This window comes from Carassius gibelio, chromosome B25 (genome assembly GCF_023724105.1).
Source record: "Carassius gibelio isolate Cgi1373 ecotype wild population from Czech Republic chromosome B25, carGib1.2-hapl.c, whole genome shotgun sequence".
Taxonomy (NCBI): domain Eukaryota; kingdom Metazoa; phylum Chordata; class Actinopteri; order Cypriniformes; family Cyprinidae; genus Carassius; species Carassius gibelio.
The window spans coordinates 5223587-5248179 of record NC_068420.1 but is presented as its reverse complement, the minus strand read 5'-3'; the positions used below and the strand labels follow the sequence as shown (position 1 = coordinate 5248179).

Sequence of the window (24593 nt, the reverse complement as noted above, 5' to 3'; positions counted from 1 at the left end):
ACCCTGTTTTTAAAGAGAGACACAAACACATTGTGAGGTGAGTACAAAACTTATTAATAGGTTAGAATTACAAAATAAATCTTTACCAGAGTGGTTAATGTGTTATGTGCTTTAAATTGTGGTTGATTCACACAAAAACTACACTGGAAAAAAAAAACCTAAACATATTTAGGATTTGGGGAGGGGTTAAATTGTAAAAAATGGGGTCAGTTTATTAGTAGATTTTTGTAACCTCTTTGAATGTAGTCTACATTGACTTCTGGTCTATTTTTTGTTACATGTGATCTTTGTTAACTTTTAAGAAAATGTATCAAGCATTTTAGATTGACAAATATAACACTGACAAAAACATTGCAGTTGAAATTACGATATTAACAGTTGTCATTTGAATAATTTATATTCATTCGGTTATACTACAGAACACATAAAGGGACAAGTTGATGGTAAAAAAAAATAAGATGGGAGGGAAATTGATGTTTCAATGCTTTTCTGTTGCATTGAAGGCAAACTCAACGCTTCTTTGAGAAAAAATAAATAAATAAATTCCTCCCCTCATATTTTCCCCATCACATTGTCCCTTGCGCACGGTAAGACCCAAAGAAACCTTTTTTCTCTTCTTCTGAATACTTTACTCCACACGGAGTTCCAGACCGCCGCGCGTAACGCTGGACTGCCCCGGATGTACAGCGCAGGCGTGCTGAGCGCGTTAAATCGGGCCATGATTGCGAAAAGATTCGTGGCCTCATTTTTGAACCTCAGCCCGTTCTTAGTCACATACTTCACTGAGATGTTCAAAAAAGACGGAGCCCAAAGGATTAGGAAACAAATGACCACAAAAACGATAATACGCAGCGATTCATTCTTGCTGTCCTTGTCGCAGCTGGGCGCTTCTCGGCTGAGCTGATACCTCGTGATCATGTACAGTTTGATGGTCATTAAAACTTTGACGGCCACGATCACCTGCAGCACTATGACCCCAAAAGCGTTCATCTGAGCGGCGAACTCAACTGGCACGACGCTTTGAACGGTTAGAATTGAATATGTGTAAATCCAGCAGAGGGCGCAGACGCCAATCACAACCCCGCGCGTAATGTACAGCTTGTAGAAGAAGGGGTGACACACAGCCAGGTATCTATCAAACTGTGCAAACACAAACGTCAACACGTTCACTCCTAGCAATGATGGTAAAATGTAAAATGTGCCGTTCCGGGACGGATAGCCCTCTTGGACGTCAAACAGGCCGAGGTAGAAGACAGAGCAGCCGGTTAAAGTGTCACTGATGCTGGTGTTTAACATGAAGATGAAGCGGTTTTGGGAGCGCAGGGCTCTGGTGCTCATGATGCCAATGACCACCGACCCTGCCAGCAGAGCCGAACCTGTAGCGAACAGAATATGAAAAATAAATATCAAATAATCTTCAGGACGCGAAAAGTCAACGGAGAGTGGAACGGTTAGGTTAAAGGTGAGCATTGTTAGGCGCATTTAGTAGATCGAGGACACTGATGCTAGTTAAGTGTTTAAGTATAGATGCGGCACAGTCCCATAAGAATGAAATTCGATATTGACGAATTGTTCACATAGCCTAACGTCAAATGGGAATTGTCTGCACTAGAGATTTGTATTTGCTTGTTGTCAGAAACTTAAAGGCCTACACTGTAGGCTACATCTATTTTTTGCAATGTGATAACTAACTAAACCCGATAACGATTGATCTTAGCGTTGAACGTTTTCTACGAGTAATTTTACGATCGTGCGTTTCCCAACAATGCATGTAAAGCAATCGCACGTAGTTGTGCTTTAAGGGCTACTTAGGAGTCGCTGTCCGTTTGTCAAGTGCTGAAATGTCGCCTTATATAATGGCTCTTAATTGTAGTAGCCTACACGATCGTTCATTGATGTTAACCTAATGCTGCGTTTCAGACAGACAACTTGGATATCTTCTTATTATATTATACAATATAATACTTTACATAATAGGCTAATATATTATATACTTTATATATTTATATATTATGTTATTTTATTGGATTTTTTGTTGTTGTTGTCGTTATTGAGTCATTTAATTTGAGGGTGCATTTCTATTTTTTATGCTCTTTTGAATTATTTCATTTATAAATTGTACAAAGTAAAATGTACAGTAAAGCACAATTTAATCCTTATAATCCTTTTGCACTTGAATCAAGTTAAAGGTGTAATCTGTTGATTGTCCTGCAGGTGACTGCATAAATCTGTTTTACGATGCACTAGGGCATTACTGCATTACTGCAGAGCACCAGTATCTACGATGATTTTCAGGTGCTTAAGTTACGATGCTTTTGGGGAAAAGACCGTAAGATCAGTCGTACGATCTTTCTTACGAACTTCTTTTAGGCTTACGAAGCTTTTGGGAAACTCAGCCCAGAACTGTTCATCCCCTAGCATCCCACATCGGCATTTCATATCTTAATCCATGATGAATGAATTTGGTGAACCATTTGGCGTGTTGAACCATTGGCCATAGTCGCGTTATATTTGAAGTGGCGCTGCACAGACCGATCGTTGTATGACATCAAAGTAGCCTACCGCGAGAGCGATTCAAAAGCACAAGGAGTCGTTTGCTCTCTAAGCTCTTGCGGTTCTTTGACGTCACAAACCAATCGGTCTGATGGTGATGATCCCCTTCAAGTCGAACAAGCTTAATGATTCATGAACCATTCATAAAGATTCATTTACTTCACTCCTGAATGAATCAGCCATTTAAACGAATCAAATTAATGAATAAATGACTCGATGACTTAATCATTAAGACATTTACAACCACCTACTGGCACTTTTAGTTTATTATTTAGAGTATAATTTCATTAAATAAATAATTTCATATTTTCATGGCAATAATAATAAAATGAAGAAAATATATTATTATAGTTCCCCCAACCAAAAATGACAATTCTTTCATCATTTACTCACATTCTCCAAAAGAGTAGGCTATATGTAATCAAATTTGTCAAAAAAAAAAAAAAGTTCTTGCTGAGCCTACTTTTTGTAATCTGTGGTTGATGCTTTGCACAACAATGGCTTAAAATGACTCTTTTCAGAGTAATTTCTCAAAATTTGATGTCCAATTAGATTAATTAATCACCACATCATGTAATTAATTAGTTTAAAAAATTTAATCGCTTACCAGGCCTATGTAGTTCTCACTCTGGAGTTTTTCACCATAGGGGAACTTACAGTTAACCATTTTTAAAAAATCCTTTTAATGTGCCTCTTTGTGAGTTTTTTAATACCTAAAAAAGATGTCACACATAGCCTACAGTTGTGCCCCCACAAAATGCATTTGATTTAGAAATTTGAAAAATATGTGTATTCTAACTCGATCACATGAAAGTGCGTATATAGTAGGCCAAATATATATATTTTAACTCGTGGTATTGAAACGCAAAAATTAACTTTGGTGTGTAGGCCTACATGCTACTTGATGGATAGGTTTAGGGTTGTGGTGTGGATGCGTATCATATGTACACGAAACCTGCTATCATATTGCTCGCCAACAAATTTAGTATCATATGCACGCGAAAACTGCGTTTAATATTCACGCCAAACACAAGCGTATCATATACACGCCAAAGTCATTTTTGCGTATTTTTGGCGTACTATTTATACTTTTTTTATTTTATATTTCAAAATATAATAAATAGCCTTTTATACATTATCAACACATCACACCATTGACCTTTATAATATATGATACACTCTTGGTTATGCATGAGGCAAACATTTAGTTAGGGGAAAAAAAGGCTGAAACCAGTTTCCAGGAACCTGCCACGTGAATCTCAGACAGTCCTCCTAATTTTAAAAACGCCCTGCACGCGTTTCTGTGTTCACTCGCGCGCTCTCACCATCAGCTTTCATTCATACAGTATTAGGCCACCATCAATAGTTGCGCTCTCTTTCATGTGCATGCATTGACACTCTCATCACTCATGAATATTTCTGAGAGCAGAGCGGGTCTCGGCACAGTGCTGCCTCTAACTAGTTTCGAGAACGTGCTTTTGTTTCTCTTCAATATAATTCTCGCCACCGCCATTATTTTTGTCAACGCGTCCGTGTTTATCGCCATCGTGATAAGCCGATCACTGCGGAACGAGAACCGCTTCATGTACATGCTCAGCACGTGTCTCAGTGACATGTGCACGGGCGTCACGTATTATTATGCTGGAGTTATGGATGTACGTGATTATTATGACTCCCCGACTCGCACTTTCTTTCTCTCTTACAGTTTTCTGGGTCTGTCCTATATGGCGATTCTGGCCGCGCAAGCGGACCGCTTCCACGCGGTCTCCGCGCCCTTCAAATACTCGCAGCGCATGACGCGCAACAGAACCCTGTTGCTGATTCTGGCCTACTGGGTTTATTCTTTTTTCATAGTGGCAGTTAATAATTTGGTGCCTATAGGGGTTGCTATAAGAGTGACGTTCCTTGCTGCTTTTGTGAGTAACTTTTTCACAATCATTATCATGATTGGGTTGAACGTAAGACTCTTCGTTGTCGCTAAATTTCAGTTAGGACGCGAACCGCCGAGCGAGGAACGCGACAACAAGCAAGCGTCCATTTATCTCATCATAATAGTGGCCGTGTGTTTTCTGATCGCGTGGTTGCCCCTTTTTCTGTCTGTTATTGTGTGCAATTTTGCAGGGTCTTCGTGCTATGCGTTCAGAAATGAGGGCACAGACCCCCTGCGCATTTTGGCGCGTCTCAATGCGCTCACCACACCTTTACTGTACATCAGAGGCTGTACTCCGCTCAGGAGCACCGTTATGATTAAAGTCTGGAAAATACTATGCTGCAAGAGTAAAGGGTAAATCCATCACACACTCACAAGTGCACTTTCTCACAGAAAATCTGAAACAAGATACATTTATAAGCCTGAAAATAAATTCAATCTTGGGAAACTTTTCTTACTAGTCTTAGTAAACAACTACATCTGTATATATTGATGCATTACATCCTTATCCAGTAATGATGAATGAGTCATTAAAGTCATTAGTAATGATATTTCCAGGAATGTTGTGCTGGTCTGCAGACTGAAATGTTAACTTTTGTAAGTCAATGAAATCCAGACCTACCAACATGAGACATACGGCAGGCCTTTGTTGGTTTTGCCCAGTAAATTCCTCTTTTTTTCTCTCTCTATGCATCCATTTTCAAACCTACTTTATCCTCTGAAGGGTCATGGGGGGCTACAGTCAGGGTATCCTGAACAGATCACACACAAAGAGAGAGAGAGACCTGCAGGCGATTTTACAGTATCAATTCACCTATGCTGCATGTCTTTGTATTGTGGGGGAACCAATGCAGACACACAGTGAACATGTAAACACACAGAAAGGCCTTTCACTGAGACCCAGTTTTTTCCCCTATTTTCCTGGTTAAACTCAGTTGCATTTCTTTGCATATTTTTTCATTTCCTGATTTATCCTTTCGTATTTCTCTGTTGCACTCACATGTTTGACATATTATATCAAAAGCTGTTTATCTTTTCTTAGGGTGAAGCCACAGAATATGGAGCAGACTGTAGAAAAGATGTAGCAGGATCTTCAGGATGTGAGAATCTTAAAATTATAGGACTTTATAGAGATTTTAAGAATACACTGGCCAAAAGAAAAATGTTATCATTTGGATTTAAATAAGAAAATGAGTGAATAATTGTATCATTATTGCAGTTATGTTTTTCTAGCATGTTAAATGGTTGACAACAATTCTTTTAACCCCAATTGATGCAATGTGCACCTTTTTATTTCTAAAACAAGCATGTTGGAAGATGTATTTCATGGCCCTATTTTAGGATGATGATGCCAGGATTCAGTAGGCCCAAACTGTAAAAGAATGGTTCAGGGAACATGAGGAATCATTTTCACAAATGAATTGGCCACCACAGAGTCCTGAGATCCACTGAAAGTTTTGGGATGTGCTGGAGTCGACTTTACGGAGTGGCTGTGCATATTGACTTTCCCATTATACAAGATCTTTGCCAAATATTAATTTAACTCTAATTGGAATACATTTTGTGATGTTGCATAAGATTTAGAAAAAAAATGCCAAAATAAATGCACATGGTGGTCAAAGCTAAATGCACTGCAGCAAAATATAAGGCAGCATTTTTTTTGACCAGGCAGTGTATATTTAAATATTAATTAACTCTATGTGCAGTTTCATGTCTGTCCTTTTCCGACTTGTCTTGACATGTTTGTATCTTGAAATAGCATTTAATAAGGCAAATGTATTACTTAATTCTACCTTCTTATAAGAAGTAACTTGTTGAAATTATTAAGTGCCAAGATGACATTGTGTATATGACATCTCTGTATGTAGCCCTATGACTGATGTGTGACTTTTTTTCTGTAGGCTATAGATTGTCCAAAAACAACTTATTTTTTATCCACTGTTGTTTTCATTAGTTTAATGATAATCATATCACTTTTTATTTTTATAATTTAATATATAACAGCTTTCCCAATTTCCATAATGTTTCTGTTCGTCCAACAACTTTTAAAACACCACCCTGCATTTGCCTCAAATTATAAAACTGCTTTCTGAAATCTGAAAATTAATCCAATGTTGCACATGTTATTTACTGTCTGTCTGTATTCCTTCGACCTTACACTTCATAGTGTGCTGCTTTGTGAATAAAAAATATAAACCCAAATACTTTAGTTGAACCTTAAGTACATCTGAGTGGCCACACAGGTTTATTTTCAAAGAAGTTTTCATGCATATTTTTCAGACAGTTTTATATAATGTCTGATTTTACCTCATGACTGGCCCAGACCTGTAACCCTCCACCGCAAGATGGTCAGTCGATTCCGAGCTGGTCCATTTTGACCAGGCCTGGACTGGGAACAAAATACACCCCTAAAAAATTCCAGGGCCATGCAAAAAAATTAAAAATTATCTTTTGAACTGCACTTTAATTTTCCTTTTCAATCTCCTTTTTTCCCTGATATCTCTCTGTCTGTCACTTGTGTGTGTTGACTTTTTTTTCCACCAATTTTCTTAGGCATATCAATCCGCCATGAGCAGAACACACGGTCTACACCTTGTTGCAAAACAACCACCTCATTGTAATTTGTTTGCATGTAATATATATTTATTTTAAACTTATTTTGAGATTTAACAAAACTATAACTTTATATTTTTTTCTTGATTAGTGTGGCAAAACCATGGTTAATTTGAGATTACCATATCAAAGCAGCACTAATGAGTGTGTGCTGATGCTATGAAAGGTGGCGATAAAGTAGCACAAAGAATCCTGACAAAAAAAAACAAACATTTTTTGGCCCATTTACTTATTTGTCGGAACACAAACCTGCCCGCTATACTACAACTATTAGAATACTGGGTCTCACAGTGCTTTGGCTGTTTAAAATACAGGTCAGTGTGAGACACTGCTCAATGGAATTAAAAAAGGACCAAGTCTAGAAATGTGTTTTCAAAAGCTGAACTTGAGCACTGTGTTTTAGAATGATTTATCATTCACTTGAAGCTCATAAAGACCTGAGACGAGAGCGTAGCATTCAAAGACGTCCATAGAGCATTTACATTGAAATACAAAAGTAGCCTTCCGCTGTGGAATGAATACAAATGGCAGTGTATTCAATAATAGGCCTATTAAAACCAAATCTCATAGGCCAACATATTCAAAAATATTCCTAACCCTGAACTGAGGTTTTTAAGTTTTCTTCTTAAGGCCTAAATGGTTAATTTAGTAAGGGCTTTGTTGTTGTCTGCCCTATATATATATCTAAATCTATTATAACGAAATAAAGTGAATATTTCCCTGCTAAATTACTGCTGTAAAATTTTCTGCTGTAAATTTTCTACAACACCACGTCTACATTGGATGCAACAGTTGTCCTATGTTGAAAATCATTTGAAATTTGTGTCAATACGTCATAAATAGAGCGTAGCTGTAGTTTTCTTTTGGCTGTTTTGTCGCGCTGCGCGCTTCGAATGTAGACCAACAAGGAAGTGACTTAAACTGTAATTCGTCGACTAGAGGCTGGCTGCAAAAGGGAATCAATCCATAGACGTTAAAAGAAATGGACACAGCGACCCCATTGGATTCAACGGAGACAAGTGAAGTCAATTAGAAGCACGCACTTCGTGGGGGTCGAGCATGCTGCGCAGACTCAAACTGAGCTTGATGACGTAGATGCCATGTGAGCAACCTGTCTGACAATTGTAAGTCTTCTAATAGCTGTGCCAAGAGAAATCTGATTCACCCACTGAATCTTGCAGACGTTGTTGAATAACTTTGTCCCGTTGCTTTTATGGACTCTCTATGGGCTTCTCCCTTGACTTTATGCCTCCATGTCCCCCCGATAGCCTCATAGACAGTAAAAGATTGTCTGCGAGCTTTTCCTCCTGTCCATATGGTAATTTCTCTACTGTGCGACATAGAGTCACAGGTTATGATGCAATCGTTAGCCTATTTTTACAAAAACTGCTTCTACAGGGCCACAAAGTAAGATACAAGGTAATGGGGCCTTTTATACATTTTCGTGTTTCCTTAAAAATGATTAATGGACAAATGGAGTCTTTAAACGCCTCATATGAAAAGTTATTTGCTGTCAAAGTGTCGCCAAAATGAATGGGAATCAATGGAATGCTAACAGCAGATGGGGGTCCGCTAGCCAATGGCGGCGCCCAGGTATGCTTCAATAAAATATGAAATCCTGCCCCCCTGAGTCAATTCTATTAAGTGGGTATAACTGCAGACCGGAGATCTCCAAAATGGGGTGTGAACTCTAAAAGTGGGCAGAACCTTCAAAATGGGGTGGGGTCTCTCTTCGCAAAAACTTTTACCATTGGCTGTGGCTTCAGCCAATTGTTACTGACTTACATTTCAAAATAAAACTTTATAAATTAAACAGTGTTTCTAGTTCATCTAAAATAAAAGATGCTATATGAATAAATGCTCTCCATAAGAGCAGATCCCAATCACTCAGGAGCCGTCCCAACGGAGGGGAAAGATTCTACTTTATCGCTTTTTTCCAAGCAAAGGGGGCCATCCGTTGAAATTCACATGAAATTCTATGAAATTTGCAGGCTAGGAGGTAGTGATGCTGGGTATAACTAAATAGGTGCCATTGTCCAGTGAGTCTCATATCGCATAATCATGTTAACTGTTTATGTCCTGAACTGCAACTTTCTCTACTATGCTTTTCAGCAGCACCAATCGTGCCATTCAGCCAATTTCACTGGTTAAGGTAAGATGTAGGTTCAGGGGTTAGCATTTTTTGTTGCATATTTTAAGAAACACTTTAACTGACACAACCTATAAAAACTTCAGAATCAGCTGTGGGGTGGAGTTTGCACTGAAGTGGATTGGGGGAAAAATTGTGCATGCATGTCATGCGCCTTTCTGTCAATGTTTTGACTCGGTCAGTCATTGTGTTCTTATTGACAGACTAAATAACCTTGGTTTCTCAAGAGAATGCATTGCTTGGTTCTCAGATTATTTTTTAGACAGAGTTCAGTGTGTAAGATCAAAGGACATGTTGTCCAGTCCTGTGGCAGTCTCAATGGGGGTGCCTCAGGGTTCAATTCTGGGGCCAACCCTTTTTTCTATATATATCAATGAGGTTGCTAGTGCTGATGGTGATTCATTAATCCATTTATATGCAGACGATACCATTTTATATACATCGGGACCCTCTTTAGACTCTGTGTTAATTACCTTCAAACTAGTTTTAATGCCATACAACATGCCTTTCTTGACTTTCAACTGCTTTTAAATGCTAATAAGACTAAATGCATACTTTTTAATCGTACACTGCCCACAGCTGTTCATCCGATTATCCTTACTACTCTTGATGGGACCGAATTAAAAAAAGTGGACTCCTATAAATATTTAGGTGTCTGGTTAGACAGTAAACTTAATTTTCAGATTCATATTAATTATTTACAATCGAAAATTAAATCTAGAGTCGGTTTCTTATATCGCAACAAAGCCTCTTTTACTTATGCCGCCAAATATGCCCTTGTAAAGCTTACCATCTTTCCGATCCTTGATTTTGGTGATGTTGTATACAAAATAGCCTCTAAAACTCTACTAAGTAAACTGGATGTAATTTATCACAGTGCTATCCTTTTTGTCACCAAAGCACCATACACTACTCATCATTTCAATCTTTATTCCCTTATTGGCTGGCCCTTCACTACATACTCGTCGCCGAATTCACTGGCTCCTGGTCATCTATAAGTCTTTATTAGGCGTTTCACCTCCATATCTCAACTCACTGGTTACGATAGCAACTTCAATTCGTAATACGCGTGCTAGAACAGAACAGACTGGGCATATGCCTACGTAACTCCAGGTTCACACACTGTCTGTGATGGGGCTTTTTTCCGAGCCCTTGTTGCTTATCAGAGCGTTCACACTGCACGCAGTAAAATAAAAATGTGCGAAAATAATTAATATCTAGCACCTGAGCACAGAGAGAGTTTTGAGTGCACAGGATGCAGTTTGAGTGAGAGGAGACATGTTTAATGCTGATTTTGTGACAAAGGAAATCCGCATGCGAGTAGAGAGATTCGCGCTCGCGCATTTTTTTTATGTGCATTCGCATTGCAATAATGCACTCTCACTGCTGCTTCTGCACCTCATACACATACTGTATATGCACTGTAGATGGAGTACATGTGAACACACTTTGAAGCATTGCTCCTCTCAGCATTGAGGGTTATTGTGAGCATGGTGCTTCCTGTCGAGCGCTCGAGTTCTCTCCCCTTCCGAGGAGTTGGAGTCCTCACTCCTTGAGCTGTTTTCGTGGTAGTATAAGCAGTGTTTGAGAGCGAGCTATTCCTTTTGCGCATACACCGCTCAGAAGTGACGCACGTGGAAAAGAAGCAGGATTTCGATATAAACCAAGAGGAGAGTGGTTTTCCTTTGCTAAAGTAAGTAAACTTTGCTTCCTTTGCTCCTGTTTACAAACATTGGTTTTCACTAGTCTCACTGACGCATGTGCAATGCTGACCTCATACGTCATTCCCCCCGAAACTGCTTCATTTACAACTGAGCAGCTAGATTAAAGTGATTGTTACTTTTTGAATATGAATATTTTTCCTACAAAAAAAACATTGATTCATGACAAAAGGCCTTTGTTCACCCCCCGGAGGCATGTGAGATGCTTTTTTTTTAATGGATGTGCTTTCTATTAAACTTCTCATGGACCGATGGAATACAATACCCGCTGAGTTGCATTAAACAGCTTGAAAGTTCAAAACCAATTATTTAAATAAGTCCTAACTGGATTCATATGAAAGAAGAAACTCATATACGATTCAATTATTATAAATTAATCAAGGTGAGTCATTTATAGGCTAATTTTCATTTTTGGGTAAACTAACCCTTTAAGGTAACTTTACAATCGATGATGTCCTTTAGCATATTATTCTGACTGATGATATAATGGGGAGCTGCTGGTAGCCTACCATCGAGTCCCACACATCGATTAATCTGCTCGAAACCACTTCGGAGGCAAAATCGCTACATACTGAGACACTGAGACACCCACTTCTTTCCTGATTTTCCTAATCTCACTCATAGCCATATTTCCTCCCATAATTTTTTGCACTAATATTTTTTAAATAATATTGCAAATGTTTTTTCTTCTTTTCTCAGAGCGAACCCAAAGAATATGGAGAAGACTATACATATAGAAGTGATGTGACAAACACAAGACTTATTAAAGAGACTTAGATATTCACTAAACATTTGTGAATTTACAATGCAGAAGCTAAATGTCTATGAGGAGTTTCATGTCCCTGTCCTTTTCCCCCATTTGACATTTTTTAAGAAACTAACTTTTTGATAAATAAAAGATTAAAGACACACTAAATATTACAATTAGCGAAATGATTCAAAATCACACTTGTTTGTACACATTTTAAGTCAACTGTCCACAAGCTTAAGTCCTAATGTGTGCGTTTGTGTGTTGGAAAGAAGCACATTCATCAACCTACTCAAAAGTATTACACCTTTCAAATTCATGTGTTTTCATCACTTTACCTCTATCACTGTTCTGGGTCACTAGTTTATCTGAGACAATAACCATGATCAACATCACACTAATAATCGGAGCAGAAATAAATGCCCAACAGGGTTCCTAAGAAACGGTCATAACTCAAATTAACAGACGGGGCAGTGTTATGATCATTGACTGTGTGCACATTTACTCTGCCTGGTTAACCACACTAATCATAAGGAAAAAAAGAGTCACCTTCCCAGGTGTTTATTTATTAGCCTAAAACAAACAGGTGTAAATAATGCTTCTGACAGGATCCAGACTTTTTGTGGCATGTTTGGACATGATTAATCACCAACTGACAATCCTAACAGCTTTATGGCCACACAGGACTCCGCTGTAAGTGCAATAAAGCTTTTAATGAGGCTCCCAAGGGAAATCAAGCACACTGGAATAGGGGAAAACAGGTGGATATTTTTACAAGTGGTTGATAATTACACGGAATCATAACAAAGATATAATCAAATGACAAAAACAACTGACTTAGCCATTCGTATATTTATTTAAATTATAATGGTTATTATAACATTTAATTATTTGATAATTAAACATGCAACAATTCTTACACTGAAAAAGACCTTCACAACATTTCTGAATTGTATTTTGGGTATTTCTTTCTTTAAAGATGACACCAAAGTCAAAATAATAAGATGTAGTATCACGATGCCATGTGGAATTTATAAATAAACAATTAAATCTTTCAAAGATGCATGTAAATGTATTATTTATTTCCATTTTATGTAGAATATTTCATTTTAATGTCTAATGGGAAAGAGGCTTAAACATAGTTCTCTCAAAGAATATTGACAATTTGAAGTTTTCCCAAAACTGGGAGGCCTGCCACCCATGTCACAGGCCTATCTGTGATACAGCCTATCTTTAATATCACACAAATATCTGTAATATCTTGTGATATAAATGTGACTGTATTGTTGTGAAAGAATCCAGAAAACATCAAGAATGGCACTTGATCTTTTGAGTGATTTTCTTTTACTGCCCTAGCTTGTGAAATCACATCTTGAAAACGACAACTCCATTCTTCTCCATGGACAGGGGGTTCACACTGAGAAAGAAAAAAGTGGAAAGAGCTTTGCAGATATCCAGTGTTCTTCAGTGACAGCTGTTTGTTTGCCTAACCAGTCATGACTCTTCCAGAAAGGAGTGTAAAGGTGTACTCCTTTAACCCTCTTTTTAAATATTATATGAATAAATATTGTGAATAAATATTCTGACTGCTTTTTAGACTAATTAAAATATCTGAAACATTCTTTAAAAATCTTTTAAAGCTATTTTACCCACTTAAGACATCTTGTTCAAACCACCACCTGGACTGAGATACATAATATATATACTCCCAATTTACTCAGTTTACTCCAAATCATGTATTTTTCTCTTCTTACACAACTTATGATACTTCTATACTCTTCTCTACTGAATTAATGATCCATATTGTTTGAATTTTTTCATTATTATTTGAGTTAATGCATAAACATTCCCAGTCCAAAAAAAATAAAATATTTTTTACACATAGTGAACGTCTCACATACTTTTTGGCTTTTAAACAAAAATGATTTAACAATTTGAAGAAACTATAACTCTAAACTCAGTTGTGTTATTTCAGATGTTGTCACATCCCAACTTCATCATCATGAGCAGAGAGAAACTCTGTCTTTATTACATTTATTTTTAGATTCTGTTTTGTTTCACTTCTTTATATATTAATGTCTAATGTCAACTGTCATTTATTAAAGTATTACTTTTTTATCATTTCTCTACAATATCATGTGTCAAAAAAATAATAATAGTAGGCTACCAATAACTGACTCAAGTAGTTGTTTTTTTTTCCAGCATATGGGTAGGCAGAAAAAGTGGTAAAACAATATTAATAAATAATATATAAAATAATGTTAACAATTTACATTATAATAATATAAATAGCCTACCATACAGTAATACATTTACGACTACAATATACATTTACAATAATCTGAGTAGGCTAGATATATAAAATCATTTTTGTAACGTAGTTAAATCAAAAAGACTGGACATAATTTTAGTCTTATTTTGAATTGAAAAATAACAATCTTTCATAACTGGGTAGAACAAATAATGCATCAGAGTTAGATATTAATTACATATTAAGATCAATATTTTATCCATGTGTGCAAGAGAGACAGGGAGAGTGTAAGAGAGATTACCCTTTCCTCCTGCAGCACGTGGGTCTCCAGACTTTATTGAGTAGTGTGCTCCTTAGTGCTGAACAGCCTCTGATATACAATAAAGGCGTCAGAACTGCATTCACTCTTGGTAAAATGCGCAGGGGGTCTGAACCCTCATTTCTGAACGTATAGCAAGTAGACCCAGCGAAATTACACACAATAATATGAAGAAAAATCGGTAACCAGGCGATCAGAAAACACACGGCTACTATTATGATGAGATAAATGGACGCGCGCTTGTTGTCGCGTTCCTCGCTCGGCGGTTCGCGTTCTAGCTGAAATTTGGCGATGAAGAAGAGTCTGAAGTTCAACCCAATCATGATAATGATGGTGAAAATGTTCGCCACAAAAGTGCCAAAGCTCGTAACTCTTTTAGCAACCCCCAAAGTAACCAAATTATTAACTGCCACTATGAGAAAAGCATAAACCCAGTAGGCCAGAATCACCAGCAGAGTTTTGTTGCGCGTCATGCGCTGCGAGTATTTGAAAGGCGCGGAGACCGCGTGGTAGCGGTCCGCTTGCGCGGCCAGAATCGCCATATAGGACAGACCCAGAAAAGTGGGAACGATGTAGAAAGTGCGAGTCGGGGATTCATAAAAATCGCGTACATCCATAACTCCAGCATAATAATACGAGACGCCCGTGCAGATGTCACTGAGACACGTGCTGAGCATGTACATGAAGCGGTTCTCGCTGCGCAGTGATCTGTTCATCACGATGGAAACAAACACGGAGACGTTGATAAAAATAATAACTGTGGCGAGAATTACATTGAAGAGAAACAAAAGCACATTCTCTAAACTAGTTAGAGGCATCACTGTGCCGAGACCCGCTCTGCTCTCAGAAATATTCATGAGTGATGAGAGTATCAGTAAATACAGTTACAAGAATAAAACAGAGCCATAGCTGACATGTACTCGAATGCAAGAGAGCGTACATTGGTGCACGCTTTTAAAATGCGCGCGAAGATGAAGGAGGTCTCACTAGTTCTCTCATGGGACAGATATTAAATAATATGAAAGAATCAGGATCAAAAGAAAAACATCAAAAAAACATTCTAAACAGATTCAATAATAACTTTAAATAAAGCACAAGAATCATAGATTCTTCATAGATTCAAGATCATTAGAGCATAAGACGATAATAACTTTTTGTTTATATGGTAAATTTCTCACTGATGGTTTTCTCAAATCTTAAAGGAATAGTTCACCCAAAGTTTGCTGAAAATGTACTCACCCTCAAGACCATGTAGGTGAGTTTCGCCATCAGAACAGATTTGGAAAATGTAGCATTGCATCACTTGATCACCAATGGATACTCAGCAATAAATGGGTGCCGTCAAAATGGGAGTCTAGACAGCTGATAAAAACATTATGGTAACACTTTATTTTGATGGTCCGCCAACACATCACTGATTAATATCTTGTGATGCAAAAGGAGCATGTTTTTAAGAAACAAATCCATCATAAAGGTGCTTCTATTTAAATAGTCTCTTCTGGCTAAAATACCAGTCCATAATTTATAATGTTTCCTCACATCAAAATCCAATTGTTTAATGTTTACACTTGTAAATGGTGCTCTTGATCTGCATATTTCTCTCCTGATTCAGACAAGACTAATTTTATCACTGGATAAAAGGAATATTAGGATATTTATCTAGCCTACATCTTTTATGTGTCAACTGTAAATGTTCCCCAGATGGTAATTTTTGGGTGTACTACAGCTTTAAATTTAAACACAAATATTTCTACTAAATTAAAAACTGTAATAATTAAAAAACTTTTTTACAATAGTTAGACAGCAACTGTAACAGAGAAACAGAGATGTGAGACGTGCTGATCCATAGGGATGGGCATGATTAATCGACGATCGATAATTGATCGTTAAGATTTTCCTCGATCATGTTAATTTGTTATCGATTAATCTAAAGCATTTTTTTTATCTAATGCAGGTTGCGTTGCGTAGTGCGAGTCTTGAAGCAATTACATGAATTTCACTGTGTGGCAGCAATTAAATATTTTACCACCAGGGTGCAATATTTGACACCCTACTCGGTTATCTGTGATCTTCCGTTTTGATTTCAAAGAGTAATCATGAAGATGTCACGGCTAAGTGTGGCGTGGGACCATTTTGATTTAAAAAGCGAACTAGTTAACTGCAAACATTGCGATGGGGTGTTTAAGTACAAATCTGTCAGATCTAAGTATTATAATGTTTTTTTTATGTTATTGTTTAACATGATTCTTTTATCATTATTATTGTTTTGGAACAAATGAGGTCTCTGTTTAAGAACGCCTGCTAGCAGCTGCAGGTTCCGCTGCTTTAGAGCACTGCATATGCACGCGCATATATGTTCGGTTTGCCTGAACGTAGTTTAACTGTCTGCCACAAGTTGATCTTGTAATAAAGGTCTCACCGAGGAAAAACACGATGTATTTTTGTATTCATTGCATTTTTTAATTATAAAAATTAAATAATTAATTATATTATAAAAAAATTTATGATTAATCGATAGTCGATCGTTAATTCTCCCGACGATCGACTAAGAAAATTTAATCGAATGCCCATCCCTATGCAAGCTTTTATTCCTTGACATGGTCTATACATGGGGGAAACAGGAGCAAACAGGTATGGTATGGGCAAGACACAAGAATAATCCAAAGGCTACCAAGGGTCTCCGATCAGCGAACAATATCCAGAGGGCTAAGCAAGAGGGGAAATCCAGAATCAAGAACAAAGGGTCAAAACACAAGTAACAGGGCAAAGCAGGAAAAAGACTAAACTATGAAAACTTAAGCTGAAACAAGACTATGGCTACGTTCAGACTGCAGGGCTTAATGCTCAATTCAAATTTTTTGAAAAAAAAAAAAGATTTTTTTTTTTGCAAGGCCGTTCATATTTCCAATTAAATGAGACCTTTTGTGATCTCCAGGTGTGAACGTGAAATGACCCAGAAGTGACCCGCATGCGCAGAAGAGTACTCAACGGTGAACGACGTCACTCGTCATTTGCGGAAGTAGCTAACGTTAAACATGGATGTTTGTATTTGGCTCGGAGGCTTTTTATTTTTCGCTGGCATTGGAGCCAGGATCGTCTGTAACCACGCTCGGCCATTTCGCTGGAAACGTTTTCGTAAACCCCCATGTTCCGATAAGAGCCCTCGAGTTCAGCCTGAATAGAGCGGTCACCCCAAATATGAATTAAATCTGTGACCTCGCTTCCCTTCCATTGACTGGTCTCAGCAGCATCGTCTGCCATGGTTGTTGTTTATCTTCTCGTTCCCATTTACTTCAATGCAGAATTATGACGTTTGTAGCGCATCAATGACGTGCGGGTCGGATACATGTGGCCTGGCCATTCAGACTCAGCAGTGTGTGAAAGGACTATGAAAACTAATGAAAACTAGAAACAGAGACAAGACTATGAAAACAAGAAACTTAAACAAGACTAAGAAAACAAACACGGAATGGCTTGGTATCGCAGCTATCGCAAGGGGAGGGATATATACAGAACAATACTTGGAAGTGTTTGAAAGGAAGTCCAGTGCTTATAAAGCTTGTCTGAGCCCCCTCCTCTTCACTCTACTGACCCATGACTGCACACCGTCACACAACTCCAACCTCTTCATTAAGTTTGTGGATGACACGACTGTGGTGGGTCTCAGCAACAAATATGAGACAAACTACAGGAGCGAGGTGAGCCGCCTGGCCGGGTGGTGCAGGGACAACAATCTCTCATGGAGAAGATGAAGGACATTGTTGTTTACTTCAGGAGAGCGCACACTCAGCACGTTCCTCTGACCATCAATGGTGCGACTGTGGAGAGAGTGAACAGCACCAAGTTCCTGGGTGTGCACATCACAGAGGATATCTCCTGGACTGAAAACACAGCAGCACTGGCCAAAAAAATCACAACACTGTCTCTACTTCCTCCAGAAACTGAGGAGAGCAAGAGCCCCGACCCCCATCATGTACACCTACTACAGAGGCACCAAAAAAGAGCATCCTGTCGAGCTGCATCACTATGTGGTATAGCGCCTGCAACGTGTCCTGCCGAAAGACTCTGCAACGCATAGTGAGAGCAGCTGAGAAGATCATCTGTGTCCCCTCCCTCCAGCACATTTAAGGAACCCGTCTCACTCGCAAAGCCCTCTGCACCGCAGGTGATCCCACACACCCATCACACAGCTTCTTCAGGCCAGGACCAGCAGACTGAAGGACAGCTTCATCCACCAGGCTGTCAGGAAGCTGAACTTTCTCCAGGCACCACTGAACTATGAACCTACCGCCCCCCCCCCCCCCCCCCAGATCCCACATCCCCAGGTCCCCCCCCCACCACCACCACCACTAATATACGATGACATGCACCAGTCACTTTGTGCAGCATTGGTCTTCTCACTACCTCTTTCAGCATGGAACTGATGTCATTCCACTACCTCATCCGTCAGTTAAATACAATAACTGCTCGAGCCCTTTGTCACTTTAATCATATTAGATAAGGTTTTGTTTTGTTTGTTTGTTTGCACTAAAAATCTTTTATCTGCACTGTTGTTCACTTCATTGATTTGCACTCTATCTGCCATGTGCCTTGCGCTGCTTTATTTAACTTTATTTTTAATTTTATTATATGTCTTTTTTACATTCCCTTATTGTATAGTTGTATCTACATTTTATATCTGATCTAGATTTTTAGGCTCTACTGTAAATGTTATCTGTATGCACCAGGGGTCTGAGTAACGCAATTTCAATTCTCTGTATGTATGTACTGTACATGTGGAAGTATTGACAATAAAGCAGACTTGACTTGACTTGACTGATGAATGTGCTGTGTGTGTGTAATTGGTGGCAGTGGTGTGTGACTTTTTTCAGGTGAATGCGATTGGTGCAATGGAGCATGGGGAATGTAGTACAGGGTGTACTGTGTAGTGTGAGAGTCTGTGTTGTGGATGATGACCTCTGGTGGTGAATTAACGGAAGTTCATTGACTGGACCCTGACATAGCCCCCTCCCCAAGGAGTGGCTTCCAGACGCTCTTTACAATCTAGGAGGGTGGTGGAGTGGAGGCGGAACATGAGGAGGGATGGAGGGCCAAGTCCAGGGGAAAATGGAGTGGATGGGGACCAAGACAGAGCCAGAATAGCAGGAGTCCACCAGGCCAGAGCATGCAGAACAGGAGCCCACCAGGGTGGACCCGGTGGAATTGGAGCCCACCAGGGCAGAGCAGAGGACCACCACAGCTAAGAAGATAGGACAGAGGCAAACCAGGGTGGAGCAGATGGAACTGGAGCCCACCGGGGCGGAGCAGGTGAAACTGGAGCCCACCAGAGTGGTTCAGATGGGACAGGATCCCACCAGGGCAGAGCAGATGGGTCCGGGAACCATGGCAGAGACTGGGGCCTAGAGAAAAAAATCGCAGCTATCACTAGGGGAGGGATATGTGCAGAACAATACTCGGAAGTGTGTGAAAGGATGTCCAATGCTTATACAGTGTGTCTGATGATTGTGCTGTGTGTGTGGGTAATTGGTGGCAGCTGTGTGAAATTGTTCTCAGGTGAATGTGATTGGTGCAATGGAGCATGGCAAATGTAGTCCAGGATGTACTGTGTAGTGTGAGAGTGTGTGTTGTGGATGAAAACCTCTGGTGGTGAATTAAAGGGTTAGTTCATCGAAAAATCATAATTATGTTATAAATAACTCACCATCATGTCGTTCCAAACCCGGGAGACCTCCGTTTATCTTTGGAACACTGTTTAAGATATTTTAGATATAGTCTGTGAGCTCTTAGTCCCTCCATTGAAACTGTGTGTACGGTATACTGTCCATGTCCAGAAAGGTAAGAAAAACATCATCAAAAGTAGTCCATGTGACATCAGAGGGTCACAGTTAGTTAATTTTTTGAAGCATTGAAAATACATTTTGGTCCAAATGTAGCAAAAACTACGACTTTAATCATCATTGGCTTCTCTTTCGTGTCTGTTGTGAGAGAGTTCAAAACAAAGCAGTTTGTGATATCCGGTTTGTGAATGAATCATTCGATGTAACCGGATCTTTTTGAACCAATTCACCAAATTGAACGTAATCGTTTTAAACAGCCCCCACACATGTGCAGTATCATCAGCTCCTCGGTTCTCGACTCAGACGCATCTGACAGAAACGGTTCTTGACTCGAGAAGAGTCAATCTTTTGTATGTTATCTGGCTCGGCTCTGTGTTCATCTTCAGTTATCTCTTCTCAGCAGTTCAGTTAGTGTGCTGTTTGAGTAAATGAATTACTCTGAAATAATGGTTTGTTTTAATTTAGAGGGAGTGTCAGTGACATTAAAAAAGTTAACAGCTTAAAGCTGTGGTAGGTAAGTTTTGACGCTCTAGCGGTCAATAAACAGAACTGCTTGCATCTTGCGGAAGAACATCGTAGCTGGAACTACTTCTCTCTGTTTATGTCTATGAAGAATCACAAAGGTACTGGGTTACTCCGCCACGGTACCCCCGAAGCAATCTAAAATAGTCCCAATATAAACACTTATTATAGGTGCACCCTAGTGATTTAGGACAAGCTAAAAACACGGTCTGGAAAATGGATTCATGGTGTACTCGCTTATTATATACATTTTTCTACATTTTGAACACAAACAAAGTTACAGACCGCAGCTCTGATTGGTTGTTTCTTACCGGGAGCGGATGAATTTCTGCAAATGGCAATAGGACCACTGGGAGGAGCCAGAGGAGCTTGATTTTTTCACAGATTATCTGTCTCATATTCTACTGCCAGGACATAATGACAGGTTTAACAAATATATAAAAAATATATTTTTACAAAAGTTACCTACTGCAGCTTTAAGTCATTTGTGGATTAATGCGTATTGGAGACGCGAACCATTTAAAAGGATTCAGTTCGATTTGGTGAACTGGTTCAAAAAGATCCGGTTACATCGAATGATTCGTTCGCGAACCGGATATCACAAACTGCTTTGTTTTGAACTCTCTCACAACAGACACGTAAGAGAAGACATTGCTGAATAAAGTCGTAGTTTTTGCTATTTTTGGACCAAAATGTTTTTCGATGCTTCAAAAAATTCTAACTGACCATTTGATGTCACATGGACTACTTTGATGATGTTTTTCTTACCTTTCTGGACACTGACAGTATACCGTACACACAGTTTTAATGGAGGGTTTGGAACGATATGAGGGTGAATTATTAAAATAACACAATTATGATTTTTCGATGAAGTAACCCTTTAACGAAAGTTCAGTGACTGGATCATTACGGCAACACTAACCTTAACGCAGTAGAAGAAAAAATGTTAGTAGTGTGAATGAAAATCAGTTTGATTCAATTTTGTCATGGTCATGTGACCTGCAGTGTCGGATAACATCTGTAATTTAGTCCAGAATTGTGTTTAATATTTAATATATTTAATAAAGTATAGATTTTTGTTTGTAGGCTGCTGTCAATTATACTTCTTTGAAAGAAAATCGACAAAAATCGGTATATCGGACGGCAGGTCACACTTACATTGAAAATCGGAATGGTCCAAGAAAATTTCAATTGGTTCATCACTAAAAATTATATGTCACCTATAAGCTTGTTCCACCTCAAAATGGCTTTAATTTAGACATTTTAAAGATGTAAAACGTGTTCTCGTGTGTTTTCCATTTTATTTTATATATTTTGAGATTTATCGAAAAAAAATTAAATATTTCTTATTTTCTGCTCATCACTCAATTGACCTTTGTACTGTTTGATAAACTCTTGGTTTATGCATGATATTATGGAAACACTGAGTTAGAGAAAGGAGAGGAAAAAAAGCTAACGTTTCCAGGAACCTGCCACTTGAACAGTCCTCCTCCTCGTTTTAAAAAAAAGCCACACACGCGTGTCTGCGTTCACTACCGCGCTCTCATCATCAGCGATGGTTGTGCTCTCTTCTATGTGCTTTTACTGATACTCAGTACTCATGAATATTTCTGAGAGCAGTGGGATCGGCACAGTTCTGCCTCTAACTAGTTTCGAGAACGTGCTCGTGTTTCTCTTCAATATAATTCTCGCCACAGCCATTATTTTTATTAACGTCTCCCTGTTCGTATCCATCGTGATGAACAGATCACTGCGCAGCGAGAACCGCTTCATGTACATGCTCAGCACGTGTCTCAGTGACATCTGCACTGGCGTCTCGTATTATTATGCTGGAGTTATGGATGTACGCGATAATTTTGATTCTCCGACTCGCACTTTCTTAATCGTTCCCACTTTTCTGGGTCTGTCCTATATGGCGATTCTGGCCGCGCAAGCGGACCGCTACCACGCGGTCTCCGCGCCTTTCAAATACTCGCAGCGCATGACGCGCAACAAAACCCTGCTGGTGATTCTGGCCTACTGGGTTTATGCATTTATTTTAGTGGCTGTTTATAATTTGGTGACTACGGGGGTCGCTGAGGCGGTGACGGGCTTGGGTACTTTTGTGGCAAACATTTTTAGTATTATTATCATGATTGGCTTGAACTTCAGGCTGTTTTTCATCGCCAAATTTCAGCTAGAACGCGAACCCCCGAGCGAGGAACGCGACAACAAGCGCGCGTCCGTTTATCTCATCATAATAGTAGCCGCGTGTTTTCTGATCGCATGGCTGCCGTGGTTTCTTCTTATGAATGTTTGTACTTTTAGAGGAGATTCGTGTTATCCGTTTAGAAATGACGGCACAGACCCACTGCGTATCTTGCCGCGTCTCAATGCAGTCACCACACCTTTACTGTACATCAGAGGCTGTACTCCACTCAGGAGCACCGTTATGATTCATGTCTGGAGAATACCATGCTGCAAGAGGAAAGGGTAAATCCATCACACATGCACTTTCTAATGGAACATTGGAAAGTAACAGGGATTAAAATGTAATCTTTGTTAAATCTTTCTACCGGAAAATCTCAACATTTTGAGTGATGTTTTATTGTTCTGAAGATTGCAAGCTTTCTCTTACAAAATCCAGATCTACCAACATGAGAAAAACAATAGCAGGCCTTTGTTTGTAAAAGGCCCAAAAGCCTTTTCTTTTTTATCCTTCCACCCTTCTTTTTCTAACCTGCTTCATCCTCTTAAGGGTCACGAGGGGCTGGAGCCCCAAACAGATCACACACAGACATGTAATTGTACAATGTCCAATTCACCTATGCTGCATGTCTGGATTTACGGGGGAACCAATGCAGACATACAGTGAACATGTAAACACACAGAAAAGCCTTTCACTGAGACCCAGCTTATTCCCTGTTTTCCTGGTTAAACTCAGTTATAAATGCATTTCCTCCCATATTTTTTCTCTTCCTGATTTAACCTTTCATATTTTCTCTGTTGTACTCACATGTTTGACATATTATATCAAAAGCTGTTTATCTTTTCTCAGGGTGAAGCCACAGAATATGGAGCAGACTGTAGAAAAGATGTAGTGGGATCTTCAGGATGTGAGAATCTTTAAATGATAGAACTTTATAGAGACTTTAAGAATACACTGGCCAAAAGAAAAACGAGGGGAAAAAAAGTTCCATTTGAATTTAAATAAGTAAATGCTTATGAGATCATGACTGGATCATTATTGCAGTGATTAATGTTTCTAGCATGTGGTTGACAACAATAATTTGCACCTTTTTATTTCCTAAACAACCATGTTGAAAGATGTATTTCATGGCCAAATTTTAGGATGATGATGATGTCAGGATTCAGTAGGTACAAACTGTAAAATATGGTTCAGGTAACATAAGAAATCCTTTTCACACATAAATTGGCCACCACAGAGTCCAGAGATCCACTGAAAGTCTTTGGATGTACTGGAGTCAACTTTACGGAGTGGTTTGATTGTCCCATTGTCAATTCAAGATCTTTGTCAAAAATTAATGCAACTTTTAAAGGAAAAATATTTTGTGACATTGCATAATATTTTTTGAAACAGTGCCATGATAACAAAATACTGCAACAAAATATTACAGCATGCAACAACTTATTTATTTATTTATTTTGGCCAGTGTATATTAAAATATTCAGTAAACATCTGTGAATGTAAAACACAAGTTAAAGCTGACTCTATGAGCAGTTTCATGTCCCTGTCCCTTTTTTTCCACTTGATATATCTGTTGTATCTTGAAATAGCATTTAATAGAGCAAATGTACTACTGCTTATGCGTCTTAATTTTACCTTCTTAGGAAGTAACTTGTTGAAAGCAGATTAATTAAATAAAGTGCCAAGATCACATTTTGATTCTGAAATTCGTACTGAATACAAGCTAAAACTGAAGAGTTATTTTTTTGTATCTATATGTAGG

The 24593-nt window shown here is 38.8% G+C and overlaps 4 protein-coding genes across 4 annotated transcripts; 2 read left to right on the top strand and 2 right to left on the bottom strand.

Moving 5' to 3' along the window:
* Positions 1-390: 390 nt before the first annotated feature.
* LOC128014177 (G-protein coupled receptor 15) lies at positions 391-1508 on the bottom strand. Its single transcript, XM_052597534.1, has one exon. The coding sequence runs from the start codon at positions 1480-1482 to the stop codon at positions 553-555; it is 930 nt and encodes a 309-aa protein (XP_052453494.1). The 5' UTR covers positions 1483-1508; the 3' UTR covers positions 391-552.
* Positions 1509-2222: 714 nt separating this feature from the next.
* On the top strand, positions 2223-6581 carry LOC128014178 (beta-2 adrenergic receptor-like). The gene is made up of 2 exons (XM_052597535.1): positions 2223-4837; positions 5526-6581. Exons 1-2 carry the CDS (start codon positions 3963-3965, stop codon positions 5566-5568), a joined length of 918 nt encoding a protein of 305 aa, XP_052453495.1. The 5' UTR covers positions 2223-3962; the 3' UTR covers positions 5569-6581.
* Positions 6582-14171: 7590 nt separating this feature from the next.
* Positions 14172-15141, bottom strand: LOC128014035 (melanocortin receptor 4-like). The gene has a single exon (XM_052597275.1). It carries the CDS (start codon positions 15139-15141, stop codon positions 14263-14265), a length of 879 nt encoding a protein of 292 aa, XP_052453235.1. The 3' UTR covers positions 14172-14262.
* A 7102-nt stretch (positions 15142-22243) lies between these two features.
* Positions 22244-24486, top strand: LOC128014034 (adenosine receptor A2b-like). Its single transcript, XM_052597274.1, has 2 exons — positions 22244-23115; positions 23681-24486. The coding sequence occupies exons 1-2, from the start codon at positions 22244-22246 to the stop codon at positions 23721-23723; spliced, it is 915 nt and encodes a 304-aa protein (XP_052453234.1). The 3' UTR covers positions 23724-24486.
* The last annotated feature ends 107 nt before the right edge of the window (positions 24487-24593 follow it).

What these genes read in the sequence shown, in the direction of transcription:
- LOC128014177 (XM_052597534.1), bottom strand. Translation starts at nt 1,482, where the DNA reads ATGCGCCTAACAATGCTCACCTTTAACCTAACCGTTCCACTCTCCGTT.
- LOC128014178 (XM_052597535.1), top strand. Translation starts at nt 3,963, where the DNA reads ATGAATATTTCTGAGAGCAGAGCGGGTCTCGGCACAGTGCTGCCTCTA. An exon ending in CTATGCTGCAAGAGTAAAGG is followed by an intron (nt 4,838 to 5,525) that starts GTAAATCCATCA and finishes ATCTTTTCTTAG; the next exon opens with GGTGAAGCCACAGAATATGG.
- LOC128014035 (XM_052597275.1), bottom strand. Translation starts at nt 15,141, where the DNA reads ATGAATATTTCTGAGAGCAGAGCGGGTCTCGGCACAGTGATGCCTCTA.
- LOC128014034 (XM_052597274.1), top strand. Translation starts at nt 22,244, where the DNA reads ATGAATATTTCTGAGAGCAGTGGGATCGGCACAGTTCTGCCTCTAACT. An exon ending in CCATGCTGCAAGAGGAAAGG is followed by an intron (nt 23,116 to 23,680) that starts GTAAATCCATCA and finishes ATCTTTTCTCAG; the next exon opens with GGTGAAGCCACAGAATATGG.